The 14,572-nt window shown below is 40.5% G+C and overlaps 1 protein-coding gene across 7 annotated transcripts in view; it reads left to right on the plus strand.

Moving 5' to 3' along the window:
* ARHGEF28 (Rho guanine nucleotide exchange factor 28) overlaps nt 1–13,997 on the plus strand; it is a 347,353-nt gene extending 333,356 nt beyond the window's left edge. For 6 of the 7 annotated variants that reach the window (XM_055421868.2, XM_055421861.2, XM_055421867.2 and 3 more), the window contains one exon: nt 12,788–13,997. In XM_055421868.2, the coding sequence (XP_055277843.2) occupies nt 12,788–12,951 (164 nt within the window). In that variant the 3' untranslated portion in view covers nt 12,952–13,997. The remainder of the gene's footprint in view (nt 1–12,787) is intronic. The other variant, XM_055421866.2, reaches the window with a different exon arrangement.
* The last annotated feature ends 575 nt before the right edge of the window (nt 13,998–14,572 follow it).

Consider the following 14,572-nt stretch of genomic DNA (forward strand, 5'->3'; position numbering starts at 1 on the left):
ATTTCAAAAGACCCCAATCTTAATTATACAGACACATTAATTCTTTTTGAATAGACTCAATGTATTTTGTTCTTTAAGAAGTAGTTTTCAGAGAAATCATAAATATAGTTACATTTGGACACTTAAGACTGGAAAAGGACATTTGTGAGATGTGAGCTTTTTCAGATGGAGAAAAATCACCTGTATGAGTAGAAGCTACCAAAAATAATATTATTGACTGTTTTACCCTACTGAGACTTTAACCATCTGCCTTATTTTTTCATTTGCTCACTTTTTTTTCCTACCTCCAGGGTTCATATACTTCTTTCTATAACCCATCAATATTATTTTACACACATTCAACACATACCAAAATCTGTCAGCTTCATTGTCCCTCCTGCAAATTCCGCTTCCAGAATCCTCTGTCCTCTCATTCTAATAAACCCTGTTGCCCTCCCAGCCAGCAGTGTATTGATAGCCGTCACTTGGAACATCTCTTCACATATCTCCTCTGTTGGATTCTATTGCTCTCATTCCCATCCTTTCTCTTTTATGGCATTAAGTTCAGTTCAGTTCATTTCAGTTCAGTTCAGTCGCTCAGTCGTGTCCGACTCTCCGCGACCCCATGAATTACAGCACGCCAGGCCTCCCTGTCCATCACCAACTCCCGGAGTACACTCAAACTCATGTCCACAGAGTCGGTGATGCCATCCAGCCATCTCATTTTCCGTCGTCCCCTTCTCCTCCCGCCCCCAACCTTTCCCAGGATCAGAGTCTTTTCCAGTGATTAACTTATATGGCATTAAGACACACCTTTATTTGATGGAGCATATTTCTAAGTTTTTCTTAGAAAAGATTTAACAATGAAAACAAATTGTTTCCACATTAGTTGAAGTGTCTTTTTTTCATTGTAGTTTCTGTTTCGCTCTTGTTTTAATGGTAAATTCCTATTCTTTTGCTGATATCTGTTACTAAGTGATAATTCACTTACCATCACAGGAAATGAACCAACTAAATAAAATCATAAAGTGTATCTTTCACTTCATTTATTTACTTTTGCTACTTTTACACTTGTTTCATAATATATCTGGGCTTAGAATTCTGGATCACAGTCATTTCCCTTTAGCATTCTGAAGGAGTTGATCCTTCCATTCTCAGCACTGCTGTTGAAAAGTCTAATGCCTTTTGAAGAGTCCTAATTCTCTGTAACCCACTTGTGCTTTGGGAGTCTCTAGAATGATCACTTTATTCATTCCTGGATGAATTTTGTAATATGCCTTCAGTTCAGTTCAGTTCAGTTAGTGTAGTCTTTTATTAAAATCATTTTTACTAGTTACTCATTAGGTTCTTTCAGTCGAGAAATATACCGTTATTTCCTTTGAATCTGTGACATTTTCTTCTTTAAAAAACTGGGCTAGTCTTCAGCTTTATCTTACTGGAACTCTTCCTGGTTTTAAATTAAATCTCTTAGAGCCTCTGATTTTTCTGTTTTGTTTTTTCCATTCATTTCCATTTCTTCTTGTTCTTGTTCTACTTCCTGGGAGATTTTCTTGCCCTTAACCTCCTAATATTTCATTGATAAAAAAAAAATTCAGCTAGCAAATTTTTAATTTCTAGTAGTTTTTTCTTGTTCTGTTATAGTTCCTATTTTATGGAAACTTACTTGGTGGCTGAAATATTTTTAAAATACATTTTTAAAGATTGTTTATTATGGTGTTTGGATGCTTTCTTGTGTTCCTGAGTTGTGTTTTGTTTTCAAGTTAGGTCTGCCTCTGTTTTAGGCTCTCTTTTCCATATTCCGTAGCAAACCTATTGTTTGGAATGGTGTGAAGTTTTGAATTGCATTGAATGTTTGACTCAAAGTCAAATAATGTTAGTGGCTTAAAGAGAGAAGTTCTATTATGCAGTTCTATCTTGATTCCATTTTCAACTTGATTCCTACTGAGAAGACGAGGATTAGAATAAATGAAATTGTAAGGTATTTTCTAAATATAAGAATTCCAAATTGGTGATTCTCACAAATCTAATTAGAGTAGACAGAATTTTTGAATAAGGTATTCACTAATTCATTAATTCACTTGACAATATATATTGACATCTACTATCATTAGGAACTGAAATTAACTTTGATATTGTTGGACTAGATGTACAACTTTTAGTTCCTATTTCTTAAAAAATATTGCTTTTTAATTTTTAACTCTTAAAATTTTTTTAAATTTTTAATTAAGCTTTTTAATTTTTAGAAGGCTAAAGAATAGGAATCCAAATTCCAAATGAACCTTATCAATTATTGCCATGGACAAATGGACCAAGGATATAAAATGAAATCTTTGCTGAATTATATTTCACTAGGAGATGTTAGATTTTCTAGACGGGAGTGAAGACCATATCTGAAGCTGTATTATTTTTTATAGGGAGCTGTTAAACTCAAATGAACCTCATCTATTTTATCGAACACGTCCATAGAAATTGTTTATCTTTCTAAATAGATATAAACCCCTACACAGCACTTGCCAGTGACTTGTCATACAGTTGTAATAAAATTGATCTATACATAATTCATTTTAGAAGAGGCATCTAATTTATTGCCATAGTATTCTGTTTATATCAGATATATGAAGCTATGCTATTAGAATAATAGAGACCCCTTTATCATCCAAGTATATGGGCTTCCCTGGTGGCTTAGCCAGTAAAGAATCTGCCTGCAGTGCAAGAGACCCAGGTTTGATCGCTGAGTCGGGAAGATCCCCTGGAGAAGGGAATGGCTACCCACTCCAATATGCTTGCCTAGAGAATTCCATGGACAAAGGAGCCTGGTGGGCTACAGTCCATGGGGTGGCAAAGAGTCAGACATGACTGAGCAACTAACATTTTCATGAAAGACTATGGACTTTAAAAAAATTGATCATGAAACAGTTAGAAAAGTAGAGAGAATCATTTCAGTTCAGTTCAGTCGCTCAGTCGTGTCCGACTCTTTGCAACCCCATGAATCACAGCACGCCAGGCCTCCCTGTCCATCACCAACTCCCGGAGTCCACGCAAACTCATGTTCATCGAGTTGGTGATGCCATGCAGCCATCTCATTCTCTGTCGTCCCCTTCTCCTCCCGCCCCCAATCCTTCGCAGCATCAGAGTCTTTTCCAGTGAGTCAACTCGTTGCATGAGGTGGCCAAAGTATTGGAGTTTCAGCTTTAACATCAGTCCTTCCAATGAACACCCAGGATTGATCTCCTTTAGAATGGACTGGTTGGATCTCCTTGCAGTCCAAGGGACTCTCGAGAGTCTTCTCTAGCACCACAGTTCTAAAGCATCCATTCTTTGGCGATCAGCTTTCTTCACAGATCAACTCTCACATCCATACATGACCACTGGAAAAACCATAGCCTTGACTAGACAGACCTTTGTTGGCAAAGTAATGTCTCTGCTTTTTAATATACTATCTAGGTTGGTCATAACTTTCCTTCCAAGGAGTAAGCGTCTTTTAATTTCATGACAGCAATCAGCATCCGCAGTGATTTTGGAGCGCCCAAAAATAAATTCTGAAACTGTTTCCACTGTTTCCCCATCTATTTCCCTTGAAGTGATGGGACCAGATGCCATCATCTTAGTTTTCTGAACATTGAGCTTCAAGCCAACCTATCACTCTCCTCTTTCACTTTCCTCAAGAGGCTTTTGAGTTCCTCTTCACTCTCTGCCATAAGGGTAGTGTCATCTGCATATCTGAGGTTATTGATATTTCTCCCAGCAATCTTGATTCCAGCCTGTGCTTCTTCCAGCCCAGCATTCCTCATGATGTACTCTGCATATAACCCTGCTTATTTAACTTATATGCAGAGTACATCATGAGAATCATTTAATGAATTAATAATTACCGACAGCCAGTCTGGTTCATTGATAACCTTTTCTCTGTCCTCTCATGTTAGGTTATCTTAATATTCATGGAGTCGCAAAGAGTCGGACACGACTGAGCGACTGAACTGAGGTGAAGCAAATCCAGGACTTCCTATCATCTCATCTAAAAATACTGCAGTGTCTCTCTCCAGAAGATAGATAACTCTGTCTCTCTGTCTTTAAATGTCACTGTGGTATCATTATTACACCTTAAAAAATTTAACATTTTTTACTTAAAATCATACTCTAAGTACCTGAATTTCTCCGATTGTCTCAATTTTTTCCCTTTGTTTGAATTGGGATCCAAATAAATTGTACATATTGCATCTGGTTTGTATATCTTTCAAGTCTCTTTTAATCTAAAGTTCCCTCACCTTTAAAAAAAAGACTTACAATTTATTGAAAAGACTGGGTTGTTTATTTGCTGAAAAGACTTTTTTCTGAAAAAGTTGTATTTTCTGAAGAATGTTCTGTTCTGTATTTTGCTGACTGCACCCCTGTGGTGTCGCTTAACATAGTCTTCTGTCTGTGTATTTCCTGTGTGTAAACTGGTGGCTGGGAGTAGGTATTGGACACTTGAGTAGATACAGTCTTTATTTTTGACATGAAAAAAACTTCACAGATAGAGGTGTCTACTTCCTATATTGTATGTGTTGACTATTTCCTCTTGTATCCTATTAGGAGGCTTGCTGTATCTGTTTTTCTGATTAAGATTGACGCATGGGTTCAGGTGCTGCCAGCTTGATCCATCCATTGAAACATTCCCATCAGCTCTTTTCCAAATGCTTGTAGGAACTGTTGATGATGATTGAGTCCTCAAACAGACGTTATGTACAGGGTTCAGAGTTTCTGACTTTGGAAAATCTCACCTATTTCCAGCTTCCCAGCCCTGAGTTATCTTGGCATGTTGGTCATTTATTGCCTTTTCCTTTCTTAGTCTGTAATAGACTTATTACTCTCTAGTACTCTATTCCCCCAAGTGTAGTGCAGAGAACACAGCTCTGCCACGTGCGCTGAGAAAAACCTCCCTGAGTTCAGGGCCTGCTGCATACAGTCTTTCCCTCCCAGAAATTTATAATGTGGGTGAGCCTATTGAAGTTCTGAGAATCTGTCAGTCAAGAAACTTCATTAACCCAGAGTTTCATCAGCTCGCTTGGTCACTATATTCTTTTATCAGTAATACCTATTAGTATCCTGATTAGAGAAACACACCTTGAAATGCATCTCAAAGAAGAGGGGAAGGTGGTGGCGCTTGTCCCATCTCCCTGTGAGGCTTTTGATGTTAAGGCCATGACTCGGCGAAGAGCAAACCAGAGCTCCCCCCGAGAACTGGCACGCCACGATGCCTCTTGTGTTAATACAGCTTCATCTTCATTGCATTGATTGCTGCAGTTGCTGTGCTTTTTGGTAGTGTCATCTACACAAGCAACTTAGATAATTCCTAGAATGTTAATTACCGGTGAGAAAATAAAGCCCAACTCTAACAGTCACAACTTACAATTTTTTCAGTTTGCTTTCTTACGTTACAGACTTACACACGTACACCACACACATTCGTGTGCACACACTCCCCTCCCAGAGCACACTTCAGTTGTTTTATTTCAGGTGCAGTGTTGGTGTATGAGGACCAATAACGGGAAGCATAGTGCTCATGGGGTCTTTGCCTTCAGATATCAGCTCCAGATTGGTTTTTATTCCAGATGCCTACATTTTGTTTGCGGCTCGCTATGGGAAATGCAGTTGAGCAAAATTAGTGAGAGAGACCGAATTTCTTCCACTCTGAGGACACCTTGAGTTTTGTACAATAAGTGTTTTCCATTAGAAGGAAAATGCTGTGCATTAGTGCTCACGAGAAAAAAATAGTGATTGCCAGTAATGCCATCAGGAAACAATTTTTTAAATGTTTTGCAGTACAAGCATGAATTGATCATTAAATGGGGAATACAGCTTATTCACAGACTTGGAACATGAATCACACTTCTTTTTGAAGTGGTGTTATTCTAGGAAAGTGTGAATTTTGATTTTAGGAACACACACAAGGGATACAGTAATAAGGAATATAAGTCAGAACACTTCATTAAAATAAATAAGAACAGAGCCAAGACCCAGAGGACGTGAAACTCTCTTTTGTGAGTCTTGTTGGAGAATGGGATGGGACAAGAAAGCTGACATGGCATCACCAATGATCCCAATATTGATTCAACGTGCTTTTGTAGCACTGGGCTGCTGGCTACCTGGCCAAAAGATAATGGGGAGCTAAATTCCGACCTAGAGAGTTAATGTTTATGACGGAAGTTATACTGGTTCTTTTAAATTGAAACAAAGCTTGTCTTTAAAAATTATCAGGATTTAAAATGCTCTTCTGTTCAGAAAATTCAGAAAAAGGCAGAGACTACTTTAATTAAATATTTTAAAACAATAGACAACTCTGTTCTTTATGACGAATTTCTCTTAGGTTTGCTGTTCATAAAAGGGAAGATCAAGTGTAGAGTTTGACCGTGGACCTTATCTTCCACTTATTAGGTAGCTTTCCAAATACTGTACTCTGAGGGCGATTTGTGCTCAATTCAAATACATGTTGTTAGGAAGATTAAAAGTAGAAGGATGGGACATAGGTCTGGAAATTACCCTAAAAACAGTATTTTAAATGCAACTTAAGGTAATAAATTTGTATTCCTTGAGCAGAAAACAGTTGAGAAATGCATCCATTTGTTGCGATTCTAGAATAGTGTTTGGTGCATTACTGAGCCAAAACACAGATGAAAAATTTCTCCCACAATATAAGAAGTTTAAGAGACCTGAATGATTTTGGTTCCATCCTTCATGAACTGAAGTCCAGAGAGCAGAAGTGACTTGCCCAAGGTTACATTTTACCTTGTGCTTTAAAAGATCATGTCGTGCGGGGATGACCCAGAGGGAAGATAAAGGGAGGAGAGAGGTGGGAGGGGGGTTCAGGAGGGGGAACTCATGTACACCTGGGGCGAATTCATGTCAACGTGTGGCAAAACCAACCAATATAATATTGTAAAATAATTTGCCTCCAATAAAAAATAAATAAATTTTAAAAAAAAAGAAATAAAGTGCACAATAAATTTAAAAAAAAAAAAAAAAGATCATGTCTCAGCTTGGGAAGCACTTCATTCATTTCCAGTGTGAGACACCTTGACATTACTGTCTGGTCTCGAGGATAACTGATTATCCTGTGGGCTCAGAAGAATAATGATAATGAGGGACTGTTGGAGGGAAGGCTGATTTTCCTTCCGGCTTGTGTCAGCTTTTCAGGAGCTGATCCCTAGGGTTGTATGTCGTTCCAGATTCTATGTTCTCTTCCTTGGTGCTGCTGCTGCTGCTAAGTCACTTCAGTCGTGTCCGACTCTGTGTGACCCCATAGACGGAAGCCCACCAGGCTCCCCCGTCCCTGGGATTCTCCAGGCAAGAACACTGGAGTGGGTTGCCATTTCCTTCTCCAATGTGTGAAAGTGAAAAGTGAAAATGAACTCGCTCAGTCGTGTCTGACCCTTAGCGACCCCACGGACTGCAGCCTACCAGACTCCTCCATCCATGGGATTTTCTAGGCAATAGTACTGGAGTGGCTTGCCATTGCCTTCTCCGGTTCTCTTCCTTAATAGTTTGAAATTCCAATAGCAGGTGAGCAGAGTGAAAATGATACTTCAAATGTCACCCAACAGGTTGCAACACAGGGCTAAAAATGGGGGGTTTGAAGAACTGTCTCTGAGCATCAGCGCATCTTGCAGCCCATGGCCTGGGTGTTTTCTGCCTCCCACCCATAAGACAAAGGGGATAGCACCTGCCAGAATGTGGGCATTTATAATTTTTAGAAGCTTCATGAGAAGACTGACATAGACCCTACAAGAAGTCTAAGGATATTTCTTGTGAAGGATGAAGTTTTAGGCTATGAAGAAAATTTCAGCTAAATAGGAAAAAACCATATGTGTGCTTAGTCGCTGAGTCATGTCCGACTCTGTAACCCCATGAGCTATAGCCCACCAAGCTCCTCTGTCCATGGGGATTCTCCAGGCAAGAATACTGGAGTGGATTGCCATGCCCTCCTCCAGGGGATCTTCCCAACCCAGGAATCGAACCCAGGTATCCTTCATTGCAGGCAGATTCTTTACCAGCTGATCTTCCAAGGAAGCCCATACACCAAGATTGTACTCCTTCACTTGGTTTAGCTAGGCTTTGGTGTGTTTCTGCTTATTTGTTCTTATTTTAAGGTTAATAATGTTCACTCATTATTTGGAAAATTCAGCAGTGGCCATAGGACTGGAAAAGGTCAGTTTTCATTCCAATCACAAAGAAAGGCAATGCCAAAGAATGTTCAAAGTACTGCACAATTACACTCATCTCACACGCTGGCAAAGTCATGCTCAAAATTCTCCCAAGCAGGCTTCAGCAATACGTGAACTGTGAACTTCCAGATGTTCAAGCTGGATTTAGAAAAGGCAGAGGAACCAGAGATCAAATTGCCAACACCTGTTGGATCATCAAGAAACCAAGAGAGTTCTAGAAAAACATCTACTTCTACTTTATTGACTACACCAAAACCTTTGTGTGGATCACCACAAACTGTGGAAAATTCTGAAAGAGATGGGAATACCAGACCACCTGACTTGCCTCTTGAGAAATCTGTAGGCAGGTCAAGAAGTAACAGTTAGAACTGGTTCCGATTTGGGAAAGGAGTACGTCAAGGCTGTATATTGTCACCCTGCTTATTTAACTTATATGCAGAATACATCATGCAAAATGCCGGGCTGGATGAAGCACAAGCTGGAATCAAGATTGCCAGGAGAAATATCAGTAACCTCAGATACACAGATGACACCACCCTTATGGCAGAAAGTGAAGAGCTAAAGAGCCTCTTATTGAAAGTGAAAGAGGAGAGTGAAAAAGTTGGCTTAAAACTCAGCATTCAGAAAACTAAGATCATGGCATCCGGTCCCATCACTTCATGGCAAATAGATGGGGAAACAATGGAAACAGACTTTATTTTTTGGGGCTCCAAAATCACTGCAGATGGTGACTGCAGCCTTGAAATTAAAAGACACTTGCTCCTTGGAAGAAAAGCTGTGACCAACTTAGCATATTAAAAAGCAGAGTCATTACTTTGCCAACAAAGATCCGTCTAGTCAAAGCTATGGTTTTTCCAGTGGTCACATATGGATGTGAGAGTTGGACTGTAAAGAAAGCTGAGTGCTGAAGAATTGATGCTTTTAATTGTGGTGTTGGAGAAGACTCTTGAGAGACCCTTGGACTGCAAGGAGATCCAGTCAGTCCATCCTAAAGGAAATCAGTCCTGAATACCTATTAGATAGACAGATGTTGAAGCTGAAACTCCCAATACTTTGGCCACCTGATGCGAAGAACTGACTAATTAGAAAAGACCCTGATGCTGGGCAAGATTGAAAGCAGGCGGAGAAGGGGATTGCAGAGGATGAGATGGTTGGATGGCATCACCGATTTGATGGACATGAGTTTGAGCAAGCTCTGGGAGTTGGTGATGGACAGGGAAGCCTGGCATGCTGCAACCCATGGGGTTGCAAAAAGTCGTGCATGACTGAGCGACTGAACTGAACTGACTGAATGTTCACTCTGTGGAGTTTCCAGAGGCAGGATAAGGATCAAATTATTTCTTTTATGTCATCGAAGAGGGACAGTTGTATAGATTAAAATGTTCTTTAGAGTTTGACATTTTATTTCATCATAATAGCATTTGGTTTTTAGTTGACCAAATTATGATTGTATTAATACTTCTCTGCTTATTTTTAAAAAATGAAGTATTTTATTTCTATTTCCAGTAATTTACAGGCATTTTGATCACACATAAAACTGGATGATTAATTCTACTCCCCAAGAATCCTGCTTTCTGAATCAGTGTGGTTTTATTTTAACAAATGTTTTTTCAGTTTAGGGTTCTGTATGGTGATCATACTCTCTAGGGTGGAATGTGTGGAAAAAGGTGGCTGACCTTGAGAAATATACAATTGCTGGGCTAGGATTCTTTCAGGGTCAAAATGGAGTAATAAAATCAGAAATCATGGTGCGGTTTCTAATTTCAAAGACAGACTGTCTGACCTTGCCTAAATAGTTCAGGTAGAAACCAAGAAGGAACATGGAGAAGGAAATTGAGTTCCCCTCCAGGTGATATACAGCATAACCTTAATACATCTGGGATTTCAGCGTGGGCCATTCATTCACTTTAGGGTCCAGAAGATGTTTTTCTCCTCTATTTTTATCCTTACTTGAAAAAGTTCTGATGAAAAATACTTCTATAGCCCCTTTACTCACCCACAAATGAAAAAATATCCCTCCCGCCACCCATGTTTATTCTTTGTTCTCTGTCTTCCTGAACTGGAGCCTACAGTTTAAGATGAAAGAATTCTTTCTGATATGTATTTGGTTCTTTGGCTCTTTTTGAACAAGTCTTCTCTTGAAACCTTGACGGGGACTTCCCAGACACCTCGACTCACCAGTATTTTGGATTCTTTGCTGCATGTTTGGTACCCGAGAGGAGGGAAACGTGTGTGGATTCAGGGCTTCCCTGGTGCCCGCTTTGTCACGTTTGCCAGCCGTCCCTGCCCGGCTGCCTCCTTCAGTGGATGGTTGTCCATCCTCCGGGTCGTGCTTCTTGCGCCCTGGCTGCGCCTTCCATGGGCCAGGAGACCGTGCTGTGGTTTGTGCCCTGAGTGAACTGTTCTCCAGTCTGTCAGCATCTGCTAGGTGCAAGTTTTGAGGTGTGTTTTTGTTTTTTAGGTTGTATATAATGTACAGCATCAGTAGTTTAACTGGAATATTTATTTTTAGAGGTGAAATGGTTTTATTTTAAGGGCTGGGACGAGGAGCTGAAATTGTGAAAATGTGTGATGATCTCAGACAGGCATAGGATGGAGAGCATCTAGGTTGATTTATATTGCCCTGATAGTGAAATCATTGCCTGGGGTTTACCTGATTAAATGAGAGAGGTCCCTAATTTTATAATTACTATGTCAGTTTTGAGGAGCTCAGAATGTGTTTTTCTTTTTTTTTTTTTCTTGGTAAGTGACTCTTCAAAATGTGGTCCTTAGGGAGATTACACATTAAACATCCAGGGTGTCTTAATTCAGCAAAGATTGTCAGGTCATTTCCAGCACAGTGAGGAATGGGGCCCGTCAGAGTCTTGAGCAGATGAACATGTGCAGTGGACCTCCGAGTTCCCATCTGGATTACTTCCTTTAGCTGCATGATGGGCAACAAGTCTGAGCCTCAGCTTCCCAACCTGTAAATTGTGGGTGACAACATTTGGAGGCTTAAGGGGATGATGACTAAACAGCCTGGAACAGCTCCCCTACCTGTATACAGGGTGGATTTAGAGGTATTTTCAGTAGTTATGTTTTTAGTAGTGAGTGAATACCCTGTATCTGAGGTACAGGATTTGGAATCAAGGTCAGTAGAATCGAGTCACCTCAATGTAAATGGATCGTTTTCTTTGTGTCCCATTGATCCCTAGAGTCAGGAATGGCCTGAACCTTTGGGCAGAGCTGTGAGGTGCAGTCTCCCCTCCTTTCCCGAACCCCTCCCTGCCGCTCCTTCCCTCCTCCCTTCCCTCCCCCGTCCTCTCTTCTCCTTCCCTCCCCCCAGGATCCTCCTCAGCTGGCCTGGAGGACAGCTCCTCCAGGTGACCTGTGTCTACTTCCTGTGGCCCTGGCTTCCCCTCTCTGGTTGGCTCTGCCTCCTGTTAGAAGAAGTGATAAGAGGAGGTATAGCAAAGGAAGCCGCCTCCCTGAAGATGGAGCCTTGTGAGGACATTTAGCTCTTCATTCCAGCCAGGCCTTGCTTCCTGCCTTCTCTAATAACCAAAGATCCTTGTCAGGAGGGTAAAAATTGCAAGCATTTTTGTCATCAGAATAGTGGCAGTTATGTGTATCCATGTAAATAATAGAGGCTTTCAATAAAATGTGGCAAGGATTATAATGACCTCTTGTTAGTGGCTGAAAAAAGAACAGGTGGGCCTCAGGGCTCTGCATTTTCCCCACCTGGGTTTCCCACCTGAGCTTTTTGCTCCTCTTGAAACTGGTTATTTGTAATTTTGCCAAGCTTCGGGGAGGGTGGTCAGTGGAGCAATCCACAGAACATGGTTTGTAGCAAGAGCTGTGCTTTTATTTTTTTTCAAATCAACCCCCCCGCTCCCCGCTTTACCTTCCCTTTAAACCATGTATGAGAGTGTTTAATCAGAAGAGGGGAAAATAGACTATGCCCTGCTGTTGCTAGGTAACTAGGAAAATAACAAACCCAGTCAGAGTTGATATTGAAATGATTTTCCCCAGGAACCTGGCTACTCTCGCTCAGTGCTGCGTGGGGTGTTAACAGATTTGCACGCTGGTGAGGCTGCAGGGTCTCCTTGTCCTTCGTGTCCTTTCTCCCTGCCTCTCACCCCACATCAGGAAAATCCCAGGTACATTATTTGAGTCTTCCAGTCAGTTCTTGACTTTGAGATACTCTGAGGGAAGATCCTTGCAGAGGCAAATATGGCTTATAGCCAGAGTAGATACTGTGTTTCTAGGACATTGAACCATTTTCAAAAATACCTGGGACCCCTCTCTCAGCAGGTGCGATGTTTGATCAGCTTACAGATGGTGATAAGCCTTATTTGTTTCACATTTTACTGGGAGTATTTTGTAAAGGTTGTTTTTTATTTTCAGGAGACGTTTGTATACCCAACCAAAGATTTTAATGATTTTGATTAAATCACTGGATATCTGTTTTGTTCCTTTCTCATGGGACTCCGCCATTCTCTCCATGGCTGGCTCTGTGGGCAGGGTACTGCCCAGCCTTTGAGGGCTCTGTCTCTGATTCATAATGTCATCTACCTTGTGGGTCTCAACTTGACTCTCCTGTGACCCGTGCTGTCTGTCTGTTGCAGATTTGAACATCTCTCAGACTGCATACCCACCCCTCCACGACTCAAATCCACATGGCCCTCAGCTGCAGACGTTTATAGCGGAAGAAAAGCTAAATCTACAGAGAGTGACCAGACAAGACGGGGAGACTGGAAATGGAGCAGAAGAAAATATTGTTTACCTCTAATTGTGCTGTTATTTTTCCAAATGAAACAACATACTGGCATTTTGGGGAGATTTTTTTTTCCCTTTATTAATGTGTGTGACTGTCCAAATTACTTTAGGAGTAATGTTTAATATTTTGTGCAGGTTTATTTGAGGGGCATGAGTCTAAAAATTAAATTATTGAAAACAACTGTGTATCATCATTAACTTATCACACCTAATTTCAGATTTCTGGAGCAGAAATTGACTTTAGATAAGCAGGAATAATTTCAAAGTTATCGGAACCCTAGAGTAGAATCCCACATAACATTTTCTACTGGGTCATCTGGTTTTTGGAATGCCTCTTAAGATCTAGATGAAGCACTTTGGATGGAAAGAGTAATATAATGAGCAAACTTTCACAATCATGGCAGCTGGTTAGGGAGAGTGACCTCAGGGCCCTCAAAGGCAGAGAAAGATGTAGGAAAAATCTTTTCTTGGCTAGTCTTGGGACATCAAAGGGGTCACTCATGGCGGTGAGCTGTCACAGTCACCCTGCAACCAAGGAGTCCCTGTCTGGGCACCTGTCCTAACCAGCTGGCCACTCTGCTATGGACACAGTCTGGACACTTAGGACCTGGGCTGGAGCCTTTTCAGATGCACTTTCTAGGTCCTAATGCTTGTGGCCTTTCAAGTCATATTTCAGCCTCCTCTTTCAACACAGCCCAGAGGCAGAACCCCAGCAAGTGAGTTTGATTAAAACTTTAGTAACGAAATTTTATTACTGAAGCGAGGCTTTAGTAATGACCTTGCTTCCGTCACCTGGCCCTGTCTCCACCAGCTCCGGAAGCACCAAGGACAGTCACTCACTGGAAGGACTGCTGCCCTGCAGTTATTCAAGGACAAAAGCTGCCCTCTTGGTGAATCTTGCTGCCTGAATGTGCTTTTCCACAAAGGAACACTGGCACATCTTGCCTTCAGGGTAATAGGGGTCTTTTGTGAGAAAATAAACGAAGAAATGTTTTCAGTTTGTTCTTCAGAAGTATTTGTATATATTTTGGTCAGTGTCAATAAATATCTTTTACCTCAGGCTTTCACTTTGAAATTTTTAAATTGTGTAGAGCCATTGTAAAATATACACATCACACTCAAACACAACCTCCCCTTATTAAAAACGAAAATAAAGGAGAAATACTAAATTCACCCAGACATTCAATACTGCTTCTGTCCATTTTAGTCACAATCATATTCCATTCAGAGACTAATTTTCACAGATGGATATGTCTTATTAAAATTTTAATCAGTCACTTCATCTCCAAGATGAACTTCTAAATGATAAGGTTCATCTTCTCAGACATCTAGAGAGAAAAAATATCTATCTTCCCTCTCTCTCCAATAATGTCTATTCCAGAATTTCCTAGCCTTTGAATAAAAATCTTATAGATATTTCAGTCTAAATCCTTGCTCCAATAACTATAAATATCTTTCCTTTTTTCCTGACAGAGGATATGGAAATAACCATATGTGAAAATAGGTAAAGATGTTCAAAATCCCCATGGAGTTCTTTAAAAATACATGTGCTCAGTTGATTTTCAAGCCCTGCAAACTATGCGACTCTGGCATCATTTGATATATCTCTATTCATTGGTCCCTCTTGGTAATTT

The sequence above is a fragment of the Moschus berezovskii genome, chromosome 18, assembly GCF_049115385.1.
Source record: "Moschus berezovskii isolate FMDL1 chromosome 18, NW_MosBer_1.0, whole genome shotgun sequence".
Lineage (NCBI taxonomy): Eukaryota > Metazoa > Chordata > Mammalia > Artiodactyla > Moschidae > Moschus > Moschus berezovskii.